The sequence below is a fragment of the Castanea sativa genome, chromosome 8 (assembly GCF_040712315.1).
Source record: "Castanea sativa cultivar Marrone di Chiusa Pesio chromosome 8, ASM4071231v1".
NCBI classification, from domain to species: domain Eukaryota; kingdom Viridiplantae; phylum Streptophyta; class Magnoliopsida; order Fagales; family Fagaceae; genus Castanea; species Castanea sativa.
The window spans coordinates 43248635-43276465 of NC_134020.1; the positions used below are offsets into that span (position 1 = coordinate 43248635).

The following is a 27831-nucleotide window of genomic DNA, read 5'->3' on the forward strand; positions in this document are numbered from 1 at the left end:
TTGGAAAACAACTCTATCTCACAGCAAGCTAAATAAGGGAAGTTAAGAGGTTGTTTTTTAACTTATTTATAGTTGTTACCAAACATTGGAAAATGAGATAATTTTATATAGAATGTTTTTTAGAAAATGACTCATTTTCTAGAAAACATCATTATTGAAACAAACAAAGCGTACATGTTGAAAATAAGAAAGACCAAATTGATAGTTGTTAAAATGTAGGGACCATTTTGACTTTGACATCAAAATGTAAGGATCAAAATAGTGTTTTCACCAAGATTTAAATTCTAAACATTATCATATATATATATATATGTATATTTACGAGGGTCAATTTATTAACGATCTCACTTTATCCCCTTCTTGAGCGATCTCAATAATCCCATCAAAGATTCATTGCCAAGTTGGTTCGTGTCCTCTTCTTTAGGTATATAACTACCATTATTCAAAAGGCACCAATAATGCTCAACCCCCACAAAAGAAGGCAATGCCTAAGGAAACAACATGGTCCCTAACTTCAAATCATCACATATTTTCCAAAAGAAAAATAAATTCCATCCAAATCATACAACATCACACACTCACAAGTCACAATATTATCATTTTATCCAAAAAAAAAAATAATAATAATAACACTCACACTCACACTCACACTCACACTCACACTCACGAGGTCACCCATTTGAAATCTCTCTCAATAACAAGACTTTTCACCATAATTCTTTTCTGTTCTTATTTTTTTTTTGTCAGCAAGAATTAAGCCCTAAAAATACTTCAATCTCATCTTTACGTCTTTATCAGCAATCACACGTTTCAATCCAAGCCATTTAAAATAAAAACTTTGACATACCATGATGGTGATTTTTCAGTACCAACTGGCAACAAAAGCAGTGGCATTCCATTACAATTTCCACAAAGAAGGAAAAAAAGAAGAGAAAAGAATGGAAGCCGGTGAAAAAGTAGTACAGGTGGCATCCTACATCGTCATCACTCCCTTGTCCTCTTGTAAATAAATACATAGATGGCCGAAAAAACTAGTAACTATAACTACAAGGGAAAAATAAAGGACCGTTTTGAATGGGAAAAGAAAACAAAATACCATCACAACTCAGCTGCAACCCGGAAAGCCCCCTCTAAAAAGATCCAAACAGATCTCGCACTTTCTCTTCAATTTTTTTCTCTTTTTCCTTTTCTCTCGGAAACGAAACGAAGACATCAAGACTAACAATTCAAATGGCTCCGATTCCCTCAGAGAACGGCGTCGAAGGAGACGATGAGAGAGAAGAAGACGACGAAGAAGAAGAGGAGGAAGAAGCTGGGGAAGAGGAAGAAGAGGAAGAGGAGGAGGAAGAGGAGCCGAGGCTCAAGTACCAGAGAATGGGAGGGAGTATACCTACGCTTCTCGCCAGCGATACGGCGTCGTGTATCGCCGTCGCGGAGCGCATGATCGCCCTTGGTACTCACGGCGGCACCGTTCATATCCTCGATTTTCTTGGCAACCAGGTGATCCTACCTTTGAGATTTTTTCTCTCTCTCCCTCTCCCTATTTCTTTTTGAATATAAAAGCGTGAAATTGGCTTTTTTGATTGAATTTGGAGCTTGTTAGATCTGAATTTTGATTTGTACGTGTTATTCGAAATTGGAATTGAGCAATGAGTGACAATTGAGCTGGTTCGTTTTGGATTGTAGAGTGAATGGATTTGGGGACTTGCTATACTGAATTGAACTTGCTAATGTTGACTTGCGTTGCGCTTAGAAATTTTTTTTTGATCATTTGCTAACTGTATTGGACTTGAATTAGTGACTTCTCACCTCCATTTCATGAGGCGCGGTCTCTAGCTGATTGTGCTGTCCCTTAGGACTTGTGGTTTTAGCCATTCTTGTTAATGGCTTTGAACATGAACGAAATTGCTTGCATTGTTTTTGGTGGTAAATTTGTTATGTAATAAATTAAAAAGGCTTTGGCAGCAATTTGAGCAGTCATTTCTTTGAAGCATATGCCGTTGTTTTAGTTATTACTATATCCGCTACAATAGTCAGTGTCTCAGTCCATTTTTGAATTTGTAGACTACTTTCTTCAAAAAGCACAAAGTAGCCAAAAGAATTAGTACAAAGGAAAACAAAAAATTATGTAAAATAAGAAAGAGATTCAATAGACATGGGAATGGGGATGTAGATCCCTATGTACAAGAGCAATCAAATAATGTGCGTACAAATAAAATCAAAATCTGGTCCTCCAAGCCCTCTAAATCCTCAAATGTGCGTCTGTTATGCTCCCTCCAAATAATCGAGATCAAATATGACGGCACCAAGTTCCAATTACCGGAGGAGTGCTTCCCGAGCCAATTCCTCCAACCAAACAAAAGATCAATTGCCCTCCTATGTTAAACCCAAGAGACCCCAAATGATCTAAAAGCAAAGCTCCATAGTTGATAGGCTACCTGCAATGGAGCAAAAGGTGATCCGCTGCCTCCCTACTACTCCTGCAAAAACAGCACCAATCCACTAAGGTATAACCTCTCCTCCTAATGTTATCACCAGTGAGAATCTTCCCCCTCGCTGCTGTCCAAACAAAGAAATAATCTCATCTAGGGGCCTTAACACTTCAAATACCTTTCCAACGGAAAATGAAAGGAGTAGATCCCCTCAAAACATAGTAATAAGAATGAATGTTAAACTCCCCATTACTCTTCAACCTTCACCTCACCTGGTTTCCATCTTCATTAGAAGGAATATGAGAGTCCAAAAGATGAGTAAAAGCAGCCACCAACTCCAGCCCCTAATCATTAAAATCCCTGAAAAATCTCACATCTCAACACCTCCTTGTCCCCACATCCGGTCTCACCAACAATTTGTTTTTGATAGGTAATAATACTTTTATTGAAAAAAAACTGAACATCATGTTCACGATGGTGAACACCCTGAACAAGGAACAAATACAACCAAATCAAGAACTAAGAGGAAGGGAAAGTATGAATTTAGAAATTGTAATACAATTCAAACACCCCCAAATACGAAGATATATATATCATAATGTTTGAGAGGAGATCAGTACAAATATCATACAAAACCAGGAAAACCTCTTTTAGTGGTTGATTGCCGCACCAGCCATCATGCCAAAAACGAACTCAATTCCCCACCCAAAATTCAAACTGAGTGTGCTGGTGAAACTTCTCCCAATCCAGCCTAATGCTCTTCCAAAGACCACAACCATGAGAACCCCTTCCAAAATTCATTTATTGTCCTTAGATTTCTAAAATTAAAACCAATTACGTAGTTATTTCCCCTTCAACTTCCAACTGGAGCTAAAACTTGCTTACAAAAACAATCAGAACCATTTATGTAATTGTTTACAATACATTATTCTCCCAATTTTTTTTCTCAATACATTGAACTGTCCAAAGAATATGTCATTAGTATCATCGGTTCAAATTTTTTCTACCAGCTAATTGTATATAGGAGCTCCAAGTTTTTCATCATGAAGTTGAGGCTAGTGTTTTTCATTAACCACGCTTAGTATCCTGGCTTCGGCTGATTGATGGTTGCAGTGGGTTATTTGTTCTAGGCAAAATGACATGCTTTAGGTTTTAAATATGTAGTTCATTTTATTCTTTCCAGGTTAAGGAGTTCCCTGCCCATACTGCTGCTGTCAATGACCTTAGCTTTGACATAGAAGGTGAATATGTAGGAAGCTGTTCTGATGATGGGTCTGTTGTAATAAACAGCCTTTTCACTGATGAGAAACTGAAGTTTGAGTATCATCGTCCAATGAAGGCTATTGCACTGGATCCAGATTACTCAAGAAAAACGTCAAGGAGATTTGTAACTGGTGGTTTAGCAGGTCATTTATATTATAATACTAAGAAATGGCTTGGCTATCGCGACCAGGTTTGTACTAGTCTACTAACCAATAAGATGTGCAAAATACCTAATGCCTTTTGGTTTCTTGAAACTAAAAAATTTATCTGTTTTCTAGGTCTTGCATTCTGGTGAAGGTCCAATTCATGTAGTAAAGTGGAGAACAAGTCTCGTTGCTTGGGCCAATGATGCAGGTGTGAAAGTTTATGATACTGCCAATGATCAGCGTATAACATTTATTGAAAGACCAAGAGGAAGCCCACGTCCTGAGCTTTTGCTTCCTCACTTAGTTTGGCAGGTTAGTCAATGATTAACATGGCTGCAGAATGGGGGCATGCTTATGGATTATGCAAGTACTAGTGCAGTTGTTTCAGGCTTGCAGCAATAGCTTGTACATGTAGAACACCAACACACACATATATGTATTTCCTCTGCATCACGCCATCAACATGAGTGCTTTGCTGTTTCCTAAAATTTTTCCTTTGCTTGTCTCATCACATTCAGGACGATGCTCTCTTGGTCATTGGCTGGGGAACTTCTGTAAAAATTGCATCAATAAGAACAAATCAGAATAGAGCAACTAATGGGACATATAAGCATGTTCCGATGTCAAGTGCGAACAAGGTGGATATAGTGGCATCTTTCCAAACCAGCTATTTCATTTCAGGAGTTTCTCCTTTTGGTGATTCTTTGGTTGTTCTAGCTTATATTCTGGGCGAAGAAGATGGGGAGAAGGAATTTAGTAGCACCATTCCATCACGGCAGGTACTTTCACCCTTGCCTTTTATGAAATACATTGGTGTTCTTTGCCCGCGGTAGACTAAAAGGTGAAGCTGAAAAATTATTATTTTATAAATTTTAAGGGTGTGCCTTCTCTTTAAAACCACTCCTAAAGGAGAGATGTTCATAGGATAAATTTTACACTGGATCTGGGCCACCCATGGTGTTCTTCTTCTTTTTATTTATTTATATCTTTTAAGTCATACAGTTTATTTACCAATTCTTGAACCCCACTTTTTTTTTTTTTTGGTAATGATATATGATATTATTTTTGACCTGTACATTTTAAATTGTATTTTCTTTGACCAAAATTTTAAGTTATAATGTTTTGGCACACATTCACGCCTCTTTTACAACATGGTATTCCTAGTAATTTTTCCATGGAATACAGGAATAGAGGCTTTACCCCCCCCCCCCCCCCCCCTTCCTTTGTTTTGATTTTATTCCTCTTCTGAATATTATGACAGTAAGAGCAGGGTTCTAATTATATGTTGTAAATTCCCTTTGCGGGAAGGTTTTGTTATTGTTAATTTATGGTGGTTCTCATCCACGCATCTTTGGTTTACCCTTCCTGTTATTCTGTTCTGATATATATATTTATTCTTTGCTCATTGTTTCTGACTTGGGAAAATGTTATTTAAGCAGGGAAATGCACAAAGACCAGAAGTACGTATTGTATCATGGAATAATGATGAGCTTTCAACCGATGCCCTACCTGTACATGGCTTTGAGCATTACAAGGCAAAAGACTATTCCCTTGCTCATGCTCCATTCTCAGGTTGATTTATTTGTTATTGAAGTTCATGCTTTATGTATGTCAGGTTTTTAATATATAAATCATTGTAATACTTTTTTGTGCCAATGTAGGTAGCAGCTATGCTGGTGGTCAGTGGGCTGCAGGTGATGAACCACTGTACTATATTGTGTCCCCAAAGGATGTAGTTATTGCAAAACCTAGGTTAGTATGATTGTCTCTTATTTCATAGCTCCTTTATGGAATGAAAAATGCGATAATGTTTCTCTGCAACATTATTAATTAGGCTTGATGTTAGTATATATTCAGTGATCCTGACAAATTAAAGTAAAATTAGCCTATAACTATGTTGATTAATGGGTTTGACATCATAGAGCTTTTTCACTTACAACTGACATCATAGGGCCAAGAAAAATTACATAGGCTAGTTTTTCTTAAAGCTAATTATATTTCCTGCGTACTTGGGTGTCTCTTTTTTGATATCAATAAATCTTTATTACTTATAAAAAAAAAAAAACCTATTTTGAAAATATATTTGTTTTGGAGACTTACATGCATTTATGATTTTTGTTAGGGATGCAGAAGATCATATTGCTTGGCTTCTTCAACATGGCTGGCATGAAAAAGCTTTGGCAGCAGTTGAAGCTGGTCAGGGACGGAGTGAACTCCTGGACGAGGTACTAAAGTTTTTTCTGCTTCAATTTATTTAATTTTTTAATATTATTTACATGAAACATAAAATGAATGTTCTGTGTTCACTACTTGGGGGTGCCTATGATTCTCTTTCTCCTTTTCTTTTTGTTTTCCATTATTATTTAATATCTAAGTTGTTAACTTTTGTAGGCACTTCAAAATTTATTTGTTTGGTTGGTGACATGACATAAGATTGCTATAATTCAAGATGCATGCTCGCAAAAGTTAATGGAAGTTTTTTTTTTTAATAATTAATATAAAAAAAAACACATGCACCCTACGGGTATTAAACCCACAATCTCACACAATACTTTACTAACATTCAAGAGCATGCCTATTAAGGTTAATTAGAGTTTTGTTTTTGGTAATTACACACACACACACACACACACACACCTGGTGGTTCTCTTGCGACCTCACACCTTGCTCTTATAAGGGAGGAGATACCATTTGAGTTAGAGCTCATTAGTTAGGTTAATAAGATGTTTTACGACTTTATCTTAATTGTTCAACAAATGCAATTCTAGCATATTGGCCAACAGGGTGGACTATTTAAACATAGTATGGGCAGTGAGGGAAGGGGTGTGTATTTTTGGAGTATATATATATATATATTTTTTGGGGGGGGGGGGATTTAGGTTGAATGATTTTTCCTTTTTTTTTTTTGATAGGTAAAAAAGATATATATATTCAAGAACACTACCTTATGCAGAAAAACATAAGGCAAAGAGAAAAATACGAAGGGGAAAGAAAGAGTAGAAAGAAAAAGAAAGGAAAAGAAACTAAGTATATAGGAGAGAGTTAAGGAACATAGGGAGATAATCACTAGAGGTGAGTCTCCAAGCCTTAGACCAATCAAACAGTGCCGTTGAAAGAGGCCAATAGCTGGTCATCCGAACTTTCCATGTCCTCGAACGTCCTCCTATTGCGCTCTCTCCAAAGACACCACATCAAGCATAATGGAGCTAAATTTCAAATGCTAGACGAATGCTTTCCAGGCCAATTCCACCAACTGAATAGAATATCCGCAACCGATCCAGGCAAGACCCAAGAAAACCCAAAAGATCTAAACACCAAACTTCACAGCCGATAAGCCTTTCCATAATGTAGTAACAAATGATCCGCTGTCTCCCCATTACTGCGGCACATGATACACCAGTCGACAAAATCCAACCCTCTACCCCTCAAATTATCCCCTGTAAGGATCCTATCCCATACAGCAGTCTGCACAAAGAAGGAAATACGCCGATGAGCCTTAACCTTCCAAACACCTTTCCAAGAAAAAATAATAGGCAAGGGGCTTCTCAACTTATTGTAAAATGAACGAATATCAAAGTCCCCATTCTTTGTCAACTTCCATCGCATACGATCTCCGTTCTTAGTAGGAGGAAGATTAGAGCCCAAGGTACGGAAAAAATCATCCACACCACCCATTTCCCAATCATTTGGTCTCCGAGTAAAATGAACATTCTAGCTTCTCCGCTCCTCTATCCCCAACCGCTCAAGAGAAGAGGCCACCGATGCCTCTTTATTGGATGCAATCCCATACACACTCGGAAAAACCAATTAAAGTGGAGAATCCTCACACCATTGATCTGTCCAAAGCTTCACTCTGTCCCCCACCCCTACCTCAAAGCGAGTATTCTTGCTAAAATCCTCCCATCCCATGTGGATACTTCTCCACAAGCCGCACCCATGCACCCCTCTACCTAGCTTGGATGTCCACCACTCCCCCCCCTCCCCCATTCTTCCCCAAACTTGAGGGCTATAACCCTTCTCCAAAGCCTTGTCTCCTCAATCCTAAACCGCCATAACCAATTCCCTAGTAAGGCTTTATTAAAAGTAGTTAATTTCTTTACTCCTAACCCACCATTTTTCAAAGGTGCACACACCTTGTCCCATCCCACCAAATGAAAGTTGTAGTCCCCCCATAAGAAATCCCTTTGCAACCTCTCAATCTTGTTGGCCATATGCATAGGGATGGTAAAAAGAGACAAAAAATAAGTGGGGGAGACTAGATAATGTGCTTTTAAGCAACGTTAGTCTTCCACCTTTTGACAAATACATCTTTCAACCGGCCAACTTATGCTCAATTTTCTCCAAGATAGGATTCCAAATAGTAGGGGACTTGTAGGACGCCTCCAATGGCATACCAAGATAGGTCATAGGCAAAGACCCAATCCGGCATCCCAAAATCTCTCTCAGGACATGGACATTAAGAACCTCCCCAATGGGAACCATCTCACTTTTCAGCGCATTAACCTTTAAACCTGTCACTGCCTGGAAACAAAGAAGAAACATCTGAACATATAGAATCTGCTCCTCATCAGCATCGTAAAACAAAATCATATCATCTGTGAACAAAAGATGCGATACACATACCCCTCCCCCCCGTCTACCATCGGCCCTAAAGCCTTGAAACAAACCAACCCCTTTAGCTCTTTTCATCATCTTACTGAGGACCTCCATCATAACTAGAAACAACATGGGGGAAAGCGGGTCCCCCTGTCTCAATTCTCTCGAGCTCCCAAAAAAATCAACTGGAGACCCATTAAAGAAGACAGAGAATTGGGCTGTAGATATGCATGTGCAGATCCACCTACACCACTTTACCTCAAATCCCATTCTCTTCAACAAATCAAGAAGAGCCTCCCACTTCACATGATCATAAGTTTTCTCAATATCTAATTTATAAATAACCCCTGGAAGCTTACTCTTCACCCTACTATCAACACACTCATTAGCAACGAGAACTGAATCAAGAATCTGTCTACCACCCACAAAACTGTTCTGAGACTCAGATATAGTTGATCCAAAACCTCTTTCAGGCGGTTTGCCAACACTTTGGCCAAAATCTTGTAGACACTCCCCACCAAACTAATAGGTCTAAAATCTTGAATATTGGAAGTACCATTCTTCTTAGGGATTACGGCTATCAAAGTTGCATTAAGAGATTTTTCAAACTTATTGTGTTGATAAAACTCTTCAAACACGGCTAAGACATCTCTTTCCACAACTCCCCAACAATGGTGTTAGAAAGCCAAAGAGAAACCATCAGGACCTGGAGCTTTATCTCCTTCCATCTCTTTGACAACTTGAAGAACCTCCTCTTGTTCAAACCTCCATTCAAGTTAGTCCCTCTCCAACCCCTCTATCTGATCAAACTCCAATCCTTCCACAAAAGGCCTCCACTCCTCTATCTCCTTGTACAATTTTTTATAAAACTGTATAGCTTGGTCTGCCATCTCGGATTCGTCCTCATAGATAACCCCATTCACTTCCAACATACTAATATGGTTATACCTTCTCTGAGAATTGACCATCTTGTGAAAAAATTTGGTATTGTTATCTCCTTAATGCAAAGCATCCTCGATTTCTATCTCCACAAAACTTCTTCCAAAGAGAGAAGGTTCTGTAATTCAAATCTCAACCCAGCCCTCTCACCTAACTCCACTTCAGCAAGGCCGTACTCCCGTTCCTTAACATCCAATAATTTCAAAGCCTCCAACAATTCTTTTTTCTGACGCTCTACATTTCCAAACTCACTTTGGTTTCACTGAATAATATCTTCCTTCAATGCCTTCAGCTTCTTGGCAAGTACAAAACTGGGGGTACCTGAGAAAGAATATTGATTCCACCAAGAATGAACCCTATCTTTGAACCCATCCGACTTTAGCCACATGTTCTCGAACCTAAAAGGACTTTTCCCCCTTAAAATCCGTCTTGTCTCCACTAATATGGGGAAGTGGTTTGAAATAGGACGAGGTAAAACCCGTTGGGTCACATTCGGATAGTGATCCTCCCAATCATGAGAAACCAGAGCCCTATCTATCCTAGACATCTAGGACTGATCCGAACCACTTGACCATGTATAACTCTCTCATTCCAAAGGCAAATCTATCAAGCTAAGCTCCTCAATGAACTCAGAAAAATTCTCCATAGCCGGGGTAAGTCGTGAACCCCCCAACCGTTCACTTGGGAGCCGAACAATGTTGAAATCCCCTATGTAACACCATGGAACTTTCCTGTTGCCGAACATGATGTGCCTGTAGATGTAATGGTGAGGGTGATGATCATTTTGAGTTGGAAATTGACTCGGAAAGGGGTTTTCGATGTGCACTCTTATTATAATTCTTTGTTCGGTCTTGTTAATGTTTCTTTTCCTTGGAAGTGTATTTGGTGTGTAGCACCTAAAAGAGTGTCTTTCTTTCTATGGACAATAGCTTGGGATAGGATTCTTACCATTAATAATCTTGTTAAGGGGGAATTGTCTCTAGTTAATTGGTGTTGCTTGTGTCGATGTGATGGGGAAACTGTAGATCATCTTTTGCTTCATTGTAAGTTTGCTCATGCTTTGTGGAGTGAAGTTTTTTGATGTTTGGGATTCAGTGGGTGATGCTGAAGGAGGTTGCCTCTTTACTTTTTGCATGGAGGAATTGTTTGGGAAAATAGTTTTCGAATATTTGGAATATGGTACTAGCTTGTATAATGTGGTTAATTTGGTGGGAGCTCGATACCTGTACTTTTGAAGATTTTGAGAGACCTTTAAATCTTTTGAAGTCTTTGCTAGTTGGGACTTGGTTTGAGTGGTCTTGTATTTGGGGCTATACACGTTGTACTTCCATTTTTGAATTCCTAGAATCTATTAGTGTTTCTTTTTGATTTGTTGTTGCGTTTGTTTCAAGTGTAGAGTGTTCATCATTGTGAACATGATGTACTTTTTAATCAATAAAATCTCTATTAACTATAAAAAAAAAATCATTTTCCTTGTATATGGAATTGGAATCACTGGCTGTTAATATTCATTCACTTTTTCAAGCGTTGGCCTTAATGAAAAGAAGAAGCATATCTCTTCCTACTCCCCCCCGCAACACCTGTATTAAGATTATTCAATGATGTCCATATTGAATCAGAAGCTACTAGTTTTGGTTACACATTGGGTAAGCACTCTGGTAAATGGCTAGTCAGTGACCTTGTATGTGACTACGTTACATTATTGTGAGAAATGGTAGAATAGTATTTTGTAGTTGATTACTACCAATTAAAAAAAAGTATTTTGTAGTTGATTACCTTGCTGTCTTAACATTAATAATTTTAATTTTTCATATATACTTTATGGCATGGTTTGATCAATTTGGCCATTACATGCAGGTGGGATCTAGATACCTTGATCATTTGATTGTGGAAAGGAAGTACGCCGAAGCTGCATCTTTGTGTCCCAAATTGCTGCGAGGATCCGCTTCAGCATGGGAGAGGTAGCATCTATCTTTATTTATTACTTTCTGGTGCACTTTCTATAAATAACTGGCAGTGGGCTGCCTTCCACAGATGGGTTTTCCACTTTGCTCATCTTCGTCAGCTTCCTGTGCTAGTTCCGTATATGCCAACAGATAACCCGAGACTGCGTGATACTGCTTATGAGGTTTGTTAGAACAAAATAGTGTGCCTAAATATATTTAATCTCTTTTCTAATGTGCCAACTTGGGATTCAAGGCCTCTTGTTGCCTTTTGGCTACAGGTTGCTCTTGTAGCTTTGGCTACAAATTCTTCTTTCCATAAGGAACTCTTGTCAACAGTCAAATCATGGCCACATGTGATTTATTCTGCATTGCCTGTTATTTCGGCCATAGAACCTCAGCTTAATACTTCATCCATGACTGATGCGCTCAAAGAGGTTTGTCAGGAAAACATGCACACACATTCACATAATTTGGAACCTCATGATAACATTTCCTATTCTATATTCTTGATAATTGCATATTATTATTTATGCATTCTCTTTCTCTGTCAGGCACTAGCGGAGTTGTATGTAATAGATGGGCAATATGAGAAAGCTTTTTCTATCTATGCTGATGTAAGTATTACTGATACTCATGGGAGATTCTTATACAACACAATCCATGTACACAGGGATTGTACTAGAGTTGTTACAAACATAATTTAAAATTACATAAATCCATATTTGACAACATGTCTATGTTAAATGCTTTGGAAAAGAAGCTTTCACATCTCTATTATGTTTCTGACATCAATTTGGATGCTCTTTTTTTGGATTTAATTTTTCAGCTCATGAAGCCGGAAGTATTTGACTTCATAGAAAAACATAACTTGCAAGATGCAATTCAAGAGAAGGTATGTAAATGCAAAATCAGGTGCAATTCTTAGTGTTACAAGCCTTATATGGGTTCCTTTGTGTAAGCATTTTCTGAGTGTTCAAGTCCTTTGATGATTATTCAATGTATTTTTTGCATAAATGTGAGGTCAACCTCTAAAATTTCAGAAACAATGTATCAAGGTCTACTATATATCTTATTTATTTATTTATTCCAATAATCAAGAGATAATTGAAAAACACACTGGGAACATCACAATATACAACAAAGGCTAAAGAGCTCAATTTGAACTACAACTGCACAAGGGTCATTGATCTTATGTTTGGTTAGTGAAATTGGGTTGGAAAGCATTTGTCAGATGTTTGGAAATTCGTTCCATTATTTTTGATGTGGACTATATGGAGGGAATGCAATTGGCACACTTTCGAAGATGCAAAACGTACAAGGATTCAGTTGTTAGCAACCTTCACTAGTTCCTTATATGAGTGGTCTTACGCTCTGGGTTTTACAACTGGCCATTCTATTGCATTGTTTATAATAGCCATTTTGAATATAATTCGTTCTTGTTATTTTTTAGGCTACTTTGTGTCCTTCATACATGAAGTAGTTTCTCTTTAATAAAATAATTCTTACTTATAAAAAACAGAGCCTGACCGAACCACAGCCAACAATTTTGACAGAGCAGAAAACACAGCATAAACCAAACCACAAAGCTAACAAGAGCCGAAATGAACCACACCATAGAGTTTTGCCAAGACCAGCAAAAGCAACAATACAAATCAAATCACTATTAGAATACTTTCTTGAAAATTGAAGAGGAAATGCCTCATCTGCAACAGACCTCCTTGTTGATGGCAGAACCAAGGGTAAAAACCAGCACCTTTAATCCTTGCTTTCACTTGCTTCCGAATGGTTCCAATTAGTTGTTCCTCATACACATTCCCATGATGCAAAATAGCATTTCAAAGCCTCCAAATGTTGTAAACAGCAGCTCCAAGGCTAAGCTGCAGCAATCTGAACTCAACTTGTTTTTCCAATTCTCTGCAGCCCAGGATATCAGACTATCCCAGTTATCAATCAGGTTTCCTTGAGGGAGAGCCCCATAATCACTTTCCGCACCCTTCTAGAAAAGGAGCACTCAAAGATAGATGGTTTCTACTCTCTATACTGGATCTGGCAAATACACACACCATATCACAACCATTTCCCCATCTAACCTATCCTTGATCATTAATCTGTTTTCTTTAGCCAGCATACAAAGGAATGTCTTGGAATGTCTTTGGGAACCAAATAACCTTCCACCATTTAACCAGTTGGGCCTTCTGTCCAATCAGATTGCAAGCCTCTGCACATGAGAATGAGTCTGAAGTAGATGAGACCCATATAGCTTTGTCAAATTCCCCCAACTCAGTTTGCTTTGAATACTCACAAGATCATCATACCTTGCAGGCTTCCAACGCCAAGCTTCATCACATAAAACACTAGCTTCTTCTTCCTTTTTATTTAAAATTATTATTTTTAAATAAGTAATTTAATCTCATAAAACACTGGCTAGCTTAGCATTGACAAAGCTGCAGTGTCATAAACCACAGAATGGCCAAATCTTAAGTATAAATGCCCGCAGGGTCTACTATGTATCATTAATCTGGTTGTCGTTTTCATCCTATGATGCACATACCTCACAACAAAATTGAACTCAATTGAGCTTTATCCCTGGTATCTTGGTTGGGAACATATATTCTGCAAAAGACTTAAAAAGAAAACCGAAGAATTCTTTCCTTTTCTTTGTCCTGGTTTTCATGCTAGTTTTTGTGGTGTTCTTTGCTTATGTCATTACAAAATTCCTGACTACTTTTGTGTTACCTATGCTTATATAGGTTGTGCAACTGATGACGATAGATTGCAAGCATGCAGTTCCATTATTGATCCAAAATAAGGACGTGATTACTCCATCTGATGTTGTTTCACAACTTCTGAATTCCAGCAATAAGTGTGATAGTAGATATTTCCTGCACCTATATCTCCATTCATTATTTGAAGTGAATCCACATTCTGGAAAGGATTTTCATGATATGCAGGTATGTTAAACACTAAAACCGTGCCTTTGAACTCTGTGCTTCTCAGTGACAATACCCATATTTAATTCAGTTATGAATAATGTGTTCACAGTTATATGATAGTTTCCATCTTTAATTGTTTGGATTCTTCGAAATCTGATTGCAGGATGGAAACTATGAACGAATAAACCTAAGTGCATACTTATCAAATTGGTTTAAAAGTATTGGTTGTAGAATCATCTTAATTTATGCTTGTGAGTCAATTAACGTGTAGTATTGAACTAGAATGTGCATTTTCTTCCATTGGTTTTTCATGAGGGTAAAATTCACCTACCACTGTGGTTTGGTCCATGCTTATTGAATTCCCCAAGTTTTTTAATTTTTCTAATAACAGCTTCAATGGTAAACTACTTACATTAAAATCACTAATAAAAATTAGTTGACATGTGGGGGACGTGCATCTCATGTAAATTTTTTTGATAGGTATGTGTCTCATGTAATTAATTTTAGTTAATGATTTTGACAAGAAGTGGATGGGAGTGGTTGATTAGAAGAATTGGATACTAGAAGCGGGTTGTTCCCAGTGCACAAAGCTCCCATTTTTTGCGGGATCTAGGAGAGGTTATGGCAGACAGCCTTACCTTCAATTTGTTTTGGAGAGGTTGATTCCCAAACTCGAACCTGTGACTTGTTACTTCTGGAGAAAGACACTTGCCATTTTGCCAAGGTCCGACCTCTGGATTCTAGAAAAGGGTGTGATTAGGAAAAAGTGGAAATTGTTTAGGGAAAGTCAGTAGAACTGAATCCAGCCACCGGGGGTATAAGCTACAACAAATTTTGAGGTTGGCTATGGATCCTCAACAGATAAGCACAAGGGTATAAGTCTATTTTACCATTCTTTATGAATTTTTAGGGAATCTTACAGCCCGTTGGAGATTTTGAATGACATGTTCCCTTTTTTATTTGCATATGCATATTATGACATTTTGGTCTGTGGAGATATGATAGTAATTGTCTTTGGTGGGTGCTATCACTTTTTTGGTTGAACCTTTATGTAGGGTCTGTAAGAAAATTAATTTCCCTGGTTGGAGTTTTGTTTTCATGAAGTATTAAAGAAATACTCAAAACTAGTTATGAACTGTTTATGATTTGCCTCTCCACTGAGTTGCAGTCTCAAAGAAAGTAGAGTTTCTAAGCTTTCTATTACCAGCGCCAAGTCATCTAGTTAAGGAATTTAAGGAATTTTGTGGTCAAGTAAGCTGTCTGAGGGCATAGTTGTGGAACCAAAACTGTGTGGTCAAGTAAGTTCATAGAGAGATTGTCTTGCAAAGCTTTATGCCATGGATAAGCCCTTTCATTATTCCTTGTTTGCCTAACTTATTGAATTCCTTATTTGCCTAGCTAGATCCTGATGGAAGCACAAAGCAATTCACACTTGCTAGTAGCCAAGAGTTGCTGATACTAATTATTGGTTAGAGTTTTTACCTAATCTGTTCCACAATAATTTACCTTAAAAACGGCCAAAGGAGTTCAAGTACTTGGAACACTACAGGATTTTTAACAAACAAAGATTCCTTATGGATTCTTTGGATGTTATGAACATGTTTATTTTGTGACAATGTTAAATATGGCTCATGAGTCTTCCATTAAAGCTGAGGTGTATGAATCTGCCAATCAAACTGGTTTCAATTTACTTGCATTTCTAATAAATTTGAGCCGTAATATGGTGTTCTTGATTACAGCATGGGTATCTTTATTTTGCTTGGGTTTCTTAACTCTGCAAGAAGGAACTGGTCAGCTTCCTTATGTTTATTCATTAGTTTTGCGGTAATTATGATTTTGTTGCAATCAAATGAATCACTCTGTTTTGTAATCCTTTGTTATTGCTTTGAAATCTTTTTGTTGGTGTTTAAGGAAACTAGGTTGGGATTCTTCTCTTATAATGTTTGTCCTTGATATTGTTTACCAGGTTCATTGCTTATCTAGTTACTATGGCATCTAATTGGGTCTTTTTTTTTCTTTCCCCCTACTTCTAACCTTGTAGCTGGTTATTGCAACACTTGCTTGGTGCATTTAAACTGATTTGGAAACACACATCTTACCTGAAGATTCTTGTCCTTTTTATTTGTGGTGATAGGTGGAGCTTTATGCAGATTATGATCCAAAGATGCTACTTCCTTTTCTTCGTAGTAGTCAACATTATACTCTTGAAAAGGTTTGAGCTGTCAACAAATGATCAATTGTAATAATTTTGTTAAGTGTATACATTAACTTGTTAAAATAATCTCAGGCATATGAAACTTGTATCAGAAGAGATCTTTTAAGGGAGCAAGTCTTCATCCTTGGAAGAATGGGAAATTCAAGGCAAGCCCTGGCTGTCATTATAAATAAATTAGGCGATATAGAGGAGGTACTTTCAGCTTCTGTGAGATTGTATTTGTGTCAGTTTTTTGAAGTTTGGTGGTGGGATCAGATAAGAATTATCATTGTGTGCAGGCTGTAGAGTTTGTGACTATGCAGCATGATGACGACCTTTGGGAAGAATTAATAAAGCAATGTCTTAACAAACCTGAGATGGTATGTAACAAACACTAATATGCGACTGAATGTTTGTATGGGTATGATAGTTGAATATATATTTCTGTCTTGCAAGTTCTTCTAAAATTGCTCAACCTAATTACCAGGTGGGCGTGTTGTTGGAGCACACAGTTGGAAATCTTGATCCTCTTTATATTGTAAATATGGTTCCCAATGGCTTGGAGATACCTCGGTTAGTATGATCAGATTGATACTGAATTGTTTCTCAAAAAAGAAAAAGAAAAAAGATTGATACTGAATTTCTGCTAATAGTTCCTTCTTGCTTTCCTCTTCTATCTGGAAAAGAAAAAAAAGTCATGGTTTTTTTAAACTAGAATTTTAAGAACTGAATAATAACTATGCAGAACACTAAGCTTCATGCTACTAATCCTGCCACCCTGCTCCTCCCTTCACCCCATCTGAAAGAAACTGAAGGAAACAAAGAAGAAAAAGAAAGAAGAGCAGCTTATTAAAACTTATGTTTTTCCTGGGTAAAAAATGCTGTAAAATGCTCTATTTCTGCATGTTAAGTTCTCCTCAAATGTCCTTCTTGACAGTTAATATGGTTAATAACTTAAATACACACCTAAATATACTGGAATTTGATACTTTTTTCCTGAACTTGCATTGTCATCAGTAACAGTGAGACATGTTCTGAAGCATTAAGTTCTTCACTGATAACTTTGTATGTAAATTCTCTCTTTTTGTGTGCATCTGTCAGGCTTAGGGATCGTCTGGTCAAGATCATTACTGACTACAGGACTGAAACTTCTCTTCGACATGGTTGCAATGATATCCTCAAGGTACTCTGTGCTCCACATCATTCTTTCTCTCTTTTATTTTTTATTTTATTTTATTTAATTAAACACTGAAATGCTTGACATTTTGTTGTGATTGTGACACAGGCTGATTGTGTCAACCTTTTGGTTAAATACTACAAAGAGGCAAGACATGGGATTTACTTGAGCAATGAAGAAGAAGAAGCACGAGCAAAACGGAATGACAGTAGTGCTTCTCAGGCGATTGAAAAATCTAGTATGAGAGCCACAGAGGTCAAGTCCAAAACTAGGGGGGGTGGAAGGTGTTGCATGTGTTTTGATCCCTTTTCTATACAAAATGTATCAGTCATCGCTTTCTTTTGCTGTCATGCTTATCACATGACTTGTCTTATGGATTCGACCTCTAATGTTAGTGGCAAGAAAGGGTCTGAAGCCACTTCCCGGGAGCCTTTAGTAGAATATGAGTATGATAATGGTAATGCGGAGGATGATGAGGATGAGGATGATGATGAGGATACCCAGTCAAGTTCGCGTCGTGTGCGTTGTATCTTATGCACTACAGCTTCCAGTTAAAGTTTGTTAATGCGTGTGTGAGATTGTGGCCGTGTGTGTGCACGTGTGTCTGTGCATGTCTGAGTTGTTTGTCATTTATTTGTGTGTGCATATAGTGTCAGTGGGTGCAATCATTTTTTTCTTCTTTTGTGCGTCAATAGTTGTCAATTTTTGTGTTATAGTTATATATTTTTCATGGAAAGAGTCCATTTTTTTCCCGGCTAGTTTTGTAGCCTTCAGAGGCCAGGTTTCTCTCTCTTTTGTGTGTGTGTGTGTGTGTGGCCATAATTGTTTTATTAATATATACTTTCATTAGTAGTGGTGTTGAAAGTCGTGGTTTCTGGGGAAAAGAAGAATTTTCATCCTTTTATTTACATTGTTCTATATTGCTATTTTAGAGTAAATGCTAAAGATGGTTTTCAAGTTGAAAAAGAGACTATCGTTTAAAGCAGGCTCCAAGGCAATGCTATAAGAAGTTTGCCTCATCACGGTTATATAAGGATATAAGAAAATATATTAACATAAGTGGCAGTTAGAAGAATGAGTTAATCTGAATCGATCTTGGCGCGAAATGAAAATTTGGGAAGAGGTGATTTGAATCTTCAAGTATTTGATGGGTAGCTCTATGATGTGCTTGTGTTTTGGTGGCTTTAAACCAATTTTGGATGATTATACAGATGCATATACGGTAGTATGTGACTTTGATGGTAGAAAACCCACTTGGAAGGATTTTATTTACTTATTTTCTTTAGGTAGTGGGGGAGGAGGGGGAGAGAGGGAGTTGTATTACGGCAAATCCAAATTACAAAAGTCTGTTTCCTTATTTCTTATTGAAGACAAGTACATTGTCATGATCAAAGTAAGGAAAAAGATGTCTTGGACGAAACAACTTTGCTAAGTTATGGGTTTGAAGCAAGATGAATAGAAACTTGCACCATTTTCCAACAATTTATATCATAAATTTAAGGGAATAATTCATTGATCTTCCTTGAGAACTTTCATAATTGCACTTGCTATCCATATAGTTTGGAATTAGACACAAATCTAGACATGGCCAAACGGGTCAGAATTTTCTGACCCGACCCAAAGCAAAAATGGGTTGACCAATGACCCGACTCATGTTTTGCGGGCCAACCCGATTCGACCTAAACCTTTTTTTAAAACATTTTTTTTTTGGGTAAAAAAATAAAATAAAATAAAGACAATATTGGTTTAATTGTTTGTTGTGAGTTTTAAGGAAACAATTGATACATTTACGTAACTACATGCAAATTAATTGAAAGATGAATGGTTGAGCATTCTGTAATGAGTAAAAATTTTTAGATATCAAATAGCAAAGTACATGCCAAGATAATTTGGTTACAGGAGAGCTAAAAACATAGATTTAAAATTGTAAATATGCGTGGAAAACATTCACAAATGTGAAAATAGTGAAGTTAAAGTATCAAATTAGCATAAATTATGAATGCTTAGACTTATTTTTTAACAAGTTATGTCCAAAATAAACAGTTTTTAAAATGAATTATAATATTTTTTAGAGTGTGTGTTGCTTAACAATGATATGATATTCATAAAAGAGACCATGTATAAATAAGTAAACAATCAAACTTTAATGTATATCTCAAATTGAAATAGAGTGTCGACCACAATTGATAATGGATAATAAAATTAATTTTCAAGATTGTAAATTTATTATATGTTTTTATTCTTTGTCAAATGAGTTATCCAATAAGTCATTTGTAATTTTGTTTTATATTTTGGGATATTGATATTGTGTAGAAATAAAACTTGTGTATTTGTTTTACTTATCTTTGTGTTATTTTATTTTAAATAGCAATGTTAAGATTTGTATAATTTTAAAATTATTGAATAAGTATTAATAAGTTTAACTAAGTTTATTCTTGATGTAAGTGGTGAATTCAAAGTAATGCATTTTACATCAAGTATTTTGTTGCATGACTTTCCAAATGGTAAATATATGTTATTTTCTTTATAAAAAAAAAAAGTGAAAATACGGGCCAACTCGACCCGCAACTCGATTGATCCAAACCCTTTTTTTAACTCACTTAAAATGACCCGTTTTTTACATACAACCCGTTTGACCCGCAACTAGATTGACCCAACCCAACCCAGTCGTTTTGCCACGTCTACACATACCCCTCCCTTAAAATGAAAACTATTTACATTGGTCTCCTCTAGACTTGTAATGTCATTTAAATAATAGTTAGAAAGTTATTAAAAATGCAAAATTCCATTTTTTACCCTCCCAATGAATGATTACATCTCAAGAACATAGAAGCTAAAATTTCACCTGGTCCTTTTAATCCAAGGGCTATAATATAACCTCCCCAAAAAAGGTTATTTTCCTTTTATTTCATCCCAAGTTTATTGAAGGACTTTAAATGTCACTTTATAGGACTTCAAAATGTCACTTAATTGATTAGAAATTGGAGTTGATAAGGAGACATATACTCAAATCTCCACTTATATTCTCTTTTATTTTTTTGTTCCTAGATTCAGTGAGGATGACTTAGTTATGTGAATGTCATATATTTTAATTAAGTGTCTATTTGGAATAGGCTCTTTTGGATTGCTTACTTTTAAAACCGAGCCATTGAATCAAATGAACGCAATATAAGTGGAATTTTAATTTTACATTCTTTATAGGTATAATTGTTTTTTAACCACTATTTGATTGTCATTTAGGTTAGTTAATAATGTTACACATCTAGCCTAGAGGAGGTAGCGGGTAAATAACTAGTATTGTAAATGGGGTAAGTGTTTATTCCAAACTAGAGGAGGTAGCGAGTACAAATATGACAAATCTTAGGTGATTAGTGTAATTTTTTCTAAAACAAAGATACAAGGATAAAACGAATATTAGATATCCCCATCTTTGTCTATGTAGGTCATGAGGCAAGTATAATATAGAAGTAGTGGCATTGCTAGATTTACTCTCTCTCTCTCTCAATGTCTTAATAGATTCATTGTTGATCTTGTTTCCGGTTTCAACGGCTTATCCTTATACATCAAAGTGACCAGTGCATTTGGATATAACTTTTTGTAAAATATTTATCTATCTATTTAATAAAAGTAGGTTAATTTATAATTGCACTTGTACTGTTGTACCCAAGAAAAATGAGACTTTGAAAGGCCTGTACATAAAGAAATAAACTAAAAACTTTTATTTTGTTTTTTTGAGAAGCAAATAAACTAAAAACTTAAAAGAGCAAATTGTTGCCAAATAGACGCCATTATCATACATGGCTCATTAAATTTAGGTTAACATTAGTCGACTTTTAAATTTTTTAGAGCTGAATTCACACCATTTGCCGGAAAATTTGAATTCTAAGTTTCTAACTCATGGTTCGGGTCTAAACAATACTTTGACTAATGAAAAATAAGTGTGAAAATACCAGTTCATCTTTAGAATTAAAAATTCCACTGAGAAAGTTGTTCGTAATATTCAAAAGCAATAAAGCTTTTTGACATCACCAGCTCCTTTTCCCACCAGAGGGAAAACTTCAAAACTCCTTATTGGGTCTTGCTAGCATCAATCATTGATTGATTGCCTGATGCTTCTGTAGCTTAAAGCCATAAACCATTAGGTTGCCCCCAATGTGGATCACGACATGTTGACTTGGCCCTTAGTATATCTTGCTTGTCTAATTATTAATTATTTTTGTTTTCCTCCCCTTCTTAACAAAGATCTGCAACATCTTGATTTGTGTAATTATGTTAGACCAAACACGTTCTTATCAACGCTTGCGGTATATGATGTTTACATGGAATCTGCTTTCTACATTTCTTCCAAAAAAAGAATCTTCTTAGACATTACAACAAACATGCTTTCCACTTTGCACCTTATTTTCTATATTTTTACAAGTTCGCTTTTGTTTTCTTGTCTATTTTCCGGGATAGAAAACGATAGTTTCTAGAAGGGCTTAGTTACGGAGTTGAATCTCTATATTTACGATTAAAAAAAAAAAAAAAATCAATCTACCGGTATCTTGTCCTTTATGGTTGGTTCTTAATAATAAAAAGGAGACTTGTCTTTAGTGATATAGTTTCGATCATTTTGCTAATTTACTTTATGTTATGTGTTTGTTTGTTTGTTTGTTTTTTTTTTTTTCACGTAATAAAATTCTCTTATTTTCTATATAGGGGTATAAGAATTTTCACCGCTTTAGTTTGAACTTTAAACCAAATTGAAAATGGCATATTAAGAGTTTTTTTTCTTTAAAAAAAAGAGTTTTTTTTTGTTTGAGGGGAGGCATATTAAGAGTTAATTTCTCATTCGACCCTCAATGCTTTTGGAAAAAAAAAATTAACAATCGCATAATATTAATTTTTTGAATTAACTATTATTATTATTTTGGTAGAACAACACATACATTAATTTACATATATAGAGAAAAACATGTTTTAAGTCGGAACCGCCACAAAAAAAAAAAAAAGGATCTTTCTTTATTTTGGCTAAAAAATAACCAATCAAACGCTTAACCCATTCTTCCAACAAAATCACGATGCTGTTGACAACAAATCTAAGAATCCTTCACCTACCATTATCAGTTTGAGTGACGAATTTATATATGTAACCTGACCCGGTCCAACCTGTGATCATCCCTAAATTCTTTCCACTTCACCAAACACCCACGTGAGGCAACTGAGTTAACAAGGAATTTGTGGCTAAAATGGCCAAGTAATATTGTTTGGAAAAATATGTATAGATCTACTACTATTTGTGAAATAATTAGAAATTTACAATTTTTTTAAAATTCAAGTTTCACAAACTTGAGTTACACAGTAACTCGAGTTTCATGGGAAATTTCCACCAATTTTTGATGTAACTTGCGTTCTAGGAATTCGAGTTCCATAAAAAATAGCACGGCAAATTTGAAGGCTACGTACTTTTTTAAAGAATTTGAGTTTTTGAAACTTGAGTTACATGACAAACTCGAAATTTACATACTTGAGTTTTAAAAAGGTAATAAATTACTAAATATTTCACAAATAATGGTATATTGCGAAATATTTTGCCAAACAGCGATATATGACCATTTTTGACCCAATTTTTAGATCCAAATTCGTACGGTTCCATATTTTCCTGTCTATGGAAAACTCCCAAATCATTCGACTTTTCACGCTGGGAACGCATACTCCAAAAGATAGTATACGCGTGAAAAATGAGATCAAAATCTCGAGTGGCTGTCTATTTCAACTTATCATGAATCATGATTCATGAGACTGTCACTGAACACTTTTTTTTGTTTCTTTTTGCTTCCACAGAGAACTGGAATTAGGCAGTGTGTACTCAAAGTGGAATTAGATTTTTTTTCAAACTGTTTGGTGCTTGGGGGAAAAAGGTTATTTAGTTTAAAATTTTAAACTGTAGCCATAGGCAATTTTTCAAAGCAAAATATTGTTTTGGAATTTGACATTGTTGATGTCAAATTTTGCCTGAGATCTGAAATTTAACATTAAGTTCTATGCATATTTTGTCAATTAATTTTTTTTGAAAATTTTGCATAGATCTCAACATTCGAGTTCTATTTAAAAATATAAGACTCGAAATCAACAATTTCAAATTCCAAAACAATAATATATTTTACTGCATAATTTAAAAATGTGACTATTTCACTGCAATCAGCCAATTTTCCTGGTACTTGGTGGTTGGTAGTTGGTACATGAATCATCACAAAACTTCCCACTCTTTTATTGTTATTATTATTTATTTTATTTTATTTTTTAATATGTGGATGGATTCCTCCCTCTAATGAAGTCATGACATGATGGTCAGCTTCACGCGTGGACTCTTTACTTTTTTATTGTTATTATGATTATTTTTTGTTTCTCAAAAAAAGGAAAGAAAGTGAGGACTAAGGAGGAGTCCACCCCAGGACCAAACAGACCTAATCATCTCACGCATGGTGGGTTCATATTACTATTCAATGTTTGATTTTATTGCGAAAAGTATTATTCATTTTTTATGACTACAAGTCATGGATAGGTTAATAAACCAATGAAAAGTATTGTTCATTTAAAAATAATTGGCTTTTATGTGTAATATTAGTTATAAGAATGGATTCTTCTATATAAAAAAATTTATAAGTATAGATTTCGTTGTAATGTATTAAAAAAAAAGAGTAAATAATCCTGCAGTCTTGGGTTAGTGGGTATAGTGCCAATATAGTTATGCCTAGGGGACAGATGCCAACTCAAGTCATCTCTTACCCATTTTTTTGATTATCAAAAAAAGAGAAGAAAAAAAAAGTAAATGAGAAGATTTAGGCCATAGAATCTAAACAATTTTAAACTACAAATGCCTTCTCTCTCTATCTCCCAATCACAAATTTCTATGTGGCATTGGAATTGGGTCTTGGATCTTTTCACTTATATGATTTTTCTCTTGTTGGTGATTTCTAATATAATTAGCTTAGCAATAATCTTTTATTATCCACTTTTTTATTTATTTTAAAAAATAGGAAATATTGCTGCTGTGTTTTACATGTTGGTAATTTTACCTATGCACCTCTTGCTCCTAGTAACTTGCTTTATAGAAAAAGATTTCATGTTAAATTATAGTGACATTTTTATAGGAAAGTTTATTGTAGATTTCTTATTAAGGAGAAATTTTCATTTTAATGACATTATTTTCACGTGCCATTAAAGCATTTACATTGGTTTATATCAAGTTTCACTTTTATTAACTAATTTTCTTGTAGTAAAAAAAGTATAAATTTTAGAAAATATATCAAATTTAGATTTAATTTCTACAATTTGTGCATTTCATCAGAGATTGATATACAACTTGAGAAGACTTCTTGTAGATATTTAGAAATTTGATTTATTTGTAATGGTTCTCTACCTCTTTGAAATTTCACCTAATATGGAGTTGAACTCCAATCTTATCCTTATTTCAAATAATTTTATTTGTAGAAACAAGAAATTTTTTACTACTAATAGTCTAATTGAAAAAATCCCAACAATATATTTATAAATAATTTTAGGATGATTACATTAGTATTAACAAGTCCAGGACTGTTCAATCTCTTGCCCTTGAATTTTAAAAGTAAGAACTAACTCTTTGAAAAATCACCTAATATGGAGTTGAACTCCAATCTTATCCTTATTTCAAATAATCTTATTTGTGGAAACAAGAAAATTTTACTATTAATAGCCTAATTGGAAAAATTTTAACAATATTCATAAATAATTTTGGGACTGTATAATCTCTTGCCCTTGAATTTTAAAAGTAAGAAGACACAACCACTCAAAGAAAAAACCAGCACCAAACGTAGCTAAAAGTCCTACGGGAATTGAGAGTTAGACACTTGATTTGTGGAATTTAATAACCTTATGTTGCTTTTGTGTTTTACATTATTACTAGTTGGAATGGATCTATTTCTTTTGAATTTTATGTGGTAATATTCGAGAAAGTGAGATTCATCTCAACCATTGAATCTATATATGTTAATCACTGAGATCGTGATCCACCATTAAAAGAGATACCGATTCTTCTTTTTTTTAATCGAAGGATACGATTTTTTTTTTTTTTTTTTGTTGAGAAAAAGGGATACGATTTTTCTAAATGCATAATCATGGATATCAATTTTTGTTTTGTTTTGCACACCAATTGTTTATTGGAATAATAATATCCACTCATGCCTGAACTTATCCAATTGTTGAGGTCGTGGTTATAATAATTATTGATGAGGGTAAAACTAACATGACGGTCTGGCTGGTATGATTAAATTAAGGTGACGGGCAATATGGTCTAAAGAGGACGGATCGGTGGTAGACGGACGGAAAGAATTTATGCATCGCTCTCCAGGCTACCTCAAACCACGCCATGAAATTAGGGCTGACATGGCCTTGAGTGTGATTCACGCAAACGTAAGTACGAAGAATTCTTGCGCTACACATTAGCCTTAATTAAAGGAATTTTATAAGGAAAGGAATTCTTGAAGGTACGAGAATGGAAAGAGTTTTGATCACGAAAGGAAAGAGCTTGGTAATCAAGGAAGAAAAGGCCGACTCTACGCCCCTATAAATACATCCAAAACCCCCATGACTAAAGGTACGCACATTTGACTCAACTCTAATACTTTAGGGTTGAAAAGAAATTCTAACTTGACATTCGGAGGGTTTTTGGCCGGCACCACACCGGTGCTCTCTTTTAGGTCTCTTCGTTTTCTTTTTGTAGGTTCGATTCGAGTTGGAGAGTGCTTGCAACTTACTGGTGATATTCTCAACCTCATCAATTATATACAATCATGGACGTCATTTTTGATAAATATTAATTTTTTCAATTCTAGATTCCGAAATTTCTAGTCAACCGTCAACATTTTAATTAATAACATCAAGTTCAAGTAGCCAATAATCCAATCTGATGATAACGACAATGGTGACAATGAATTAAGGCACACAATCATAGGCTTCATTTGTATGTAAAATGAAGATACCAAAGATATTTTTACAATTAAAATTTGTCTTAACCAAGAATCACCAGCTCATTAGTTTTAATCCATCTAATTCAAATTTTCATCACATCAATTTTACTTTATTTTAGGGTAGTGTGAGATTCCTATTCCGAATACCTGTTCTTGGGGTTGGAGGAAACTTTTTCATTAGATTCTGTTTTTCTATGGTTTGATAATTAGCATTTTCAAGGGCCTTTATGCCAGCAGTATGGGCACAGAGTGGTGTATGATACTGGAAGTCAGTTTAATGCTAAGTTTTTTAGTATATTTGCTCACTAGCATACTAGATGGGACTATGTGCATGCACAACTATGACTCATCTGGATCTCCAATTTTTGTAGGCCTGGACCTAGTGGATAAAGTGTCACTATAGTCACACTTAGGTAAAAGACGCCAACTCAAGTTGTCCTCTTACCTGTTTTTTGTTCAAAAAAAAAAAAAAAGTTTTCTAGTATGATTCATAATAAATTAGGCTAGTATGTTCAAATTAAAATTTCTAGCTAGTATGATAATGACAATATTTACATGCTAGTATTGTTGGGCTTGGCCTCCAACAATGTTAGGCTAGTATGTTCAAATTAAAATTTGCTTGAAATTCATATTTCGGATGAGGATTATTAGGTGGTGTGGCTACTGGCTACTTGCTGTTAATAGAATTTTCAAATTTTAATTGATATGATACATGAGAAACTTAGAGCTGAAATGGAAATGATAAATCAATTGTGCGAAATGTTAGATTGATGGAAAAATTATGACTTGATATTGTAGTTTGACTCTAACTTGATGAGCAGTGTGTCCTCGATGTGGTGTTTGAGAATTGACGTAACGAAGGTTAGGAATTGACTCAAGTGAACTTACAAGACTTGAAGCCAATGCATAGTATTGCTGCTATTGCAAATGAATTTGAACGTAATTCAAGTGACTAATAAATTAATTAAGGAAAAGCAATTAATGGATAGTCTAAAGGAATTGGTTTTGGAAATATTTTTAGAAAATTTTGATGAGAAAAGAAAAAAGAAAGTTTTTTCTTGACAGATTTTATACTTCAAAAGCGGTATTAAATTTTTTCTAAATTGATTAATTAACAAATATCCTAAATCATGCATGCATTTAAATTACTATAAAAGAGTAATGTTAGAGATACAAATTTTTTTTTAAAAAATTTACAAACAGAAAACTACAAACGAG

At 35.3% G+C, this 27831-nt stretch overlaps 1 protein-coding gene across 2 annotated transcripts; it reads left to right on the forward strand.

The window, feature by feature from the left end:
• Window positions 1–1036: 1036 nt before the first annotated feature.
• On the forward strand, window positions 1037–18510 carry LOC142607530 (vacuolar protein sorting-associated protein 41 homolog). Of its 2 annotated transcripts, XR_012839344.1 has the most exons (20): window positions 1037–1500; window positions 3616–3885; window positions 3974–4153; window positions 4360–4620; window positions 5281–5413; window positions 5503–5593; window positions 5964–6066; window positions 11234–11337; window positions 11411–11504; window positions 11601–11756; window positions 11874–11936; window positions 12149–12214; window positions 14073–14273; window positions 16390–16467; window positions 16543–16662; window positions 16749–16829; window positions 16937–17022; window positions 17195–17320; window positions 17551–17632; window positions 17735–17790. XR_012839344.1 is itself a non-coding variant. In XM_075779068.1 (19 exons), the coding sequence occupies exons 1-19, from the start codon at window positions 1231–1233 to the stop codon at window positions 18179–18181; spliced, it is 2886 nt and encodes a 961-aa protein (XP_075635183.1). In that variant the 5' UTR covers window positions 1037–1230; the 3' UTR covers window positions 18182–18510. The 2 variants fall into 2 exon arrangements, 1 of the variants encoding a protein (XP_075635183.1); XM_075779068.1 differs by lacking the exon at window positions 17195–17320 and having other exon boundaries at window positions 17735–18510.
• Window positions 18511–27831: the final 9321 nt, after the last annotated feature.

Bases quoted from the DNA above. Each gene is read 5' to 3' on its own strand.
- LOC142607530 (XM_075779068.1), top strand. From the start codon at position 1,231: ATGGCTCCGATTCCCTCAGAGAACGGCGTCGAAGGAGACGATGAGAGA. The intron at 4,154-4,359 runs GTTAGTCAATGA...CATCACATTCAG, and splicing joins TTCCTCACTTAGTTTGGCAG to GACGATGCTCTCTTGGTCAT. The intron at 11,338-11,410 runs GTAGCATCTATC...TGCCTTCCACAG, and splicing joins TCCGCTTCAGCATGGGAGAG to ATGGGTTTTCCACTTTGCTC.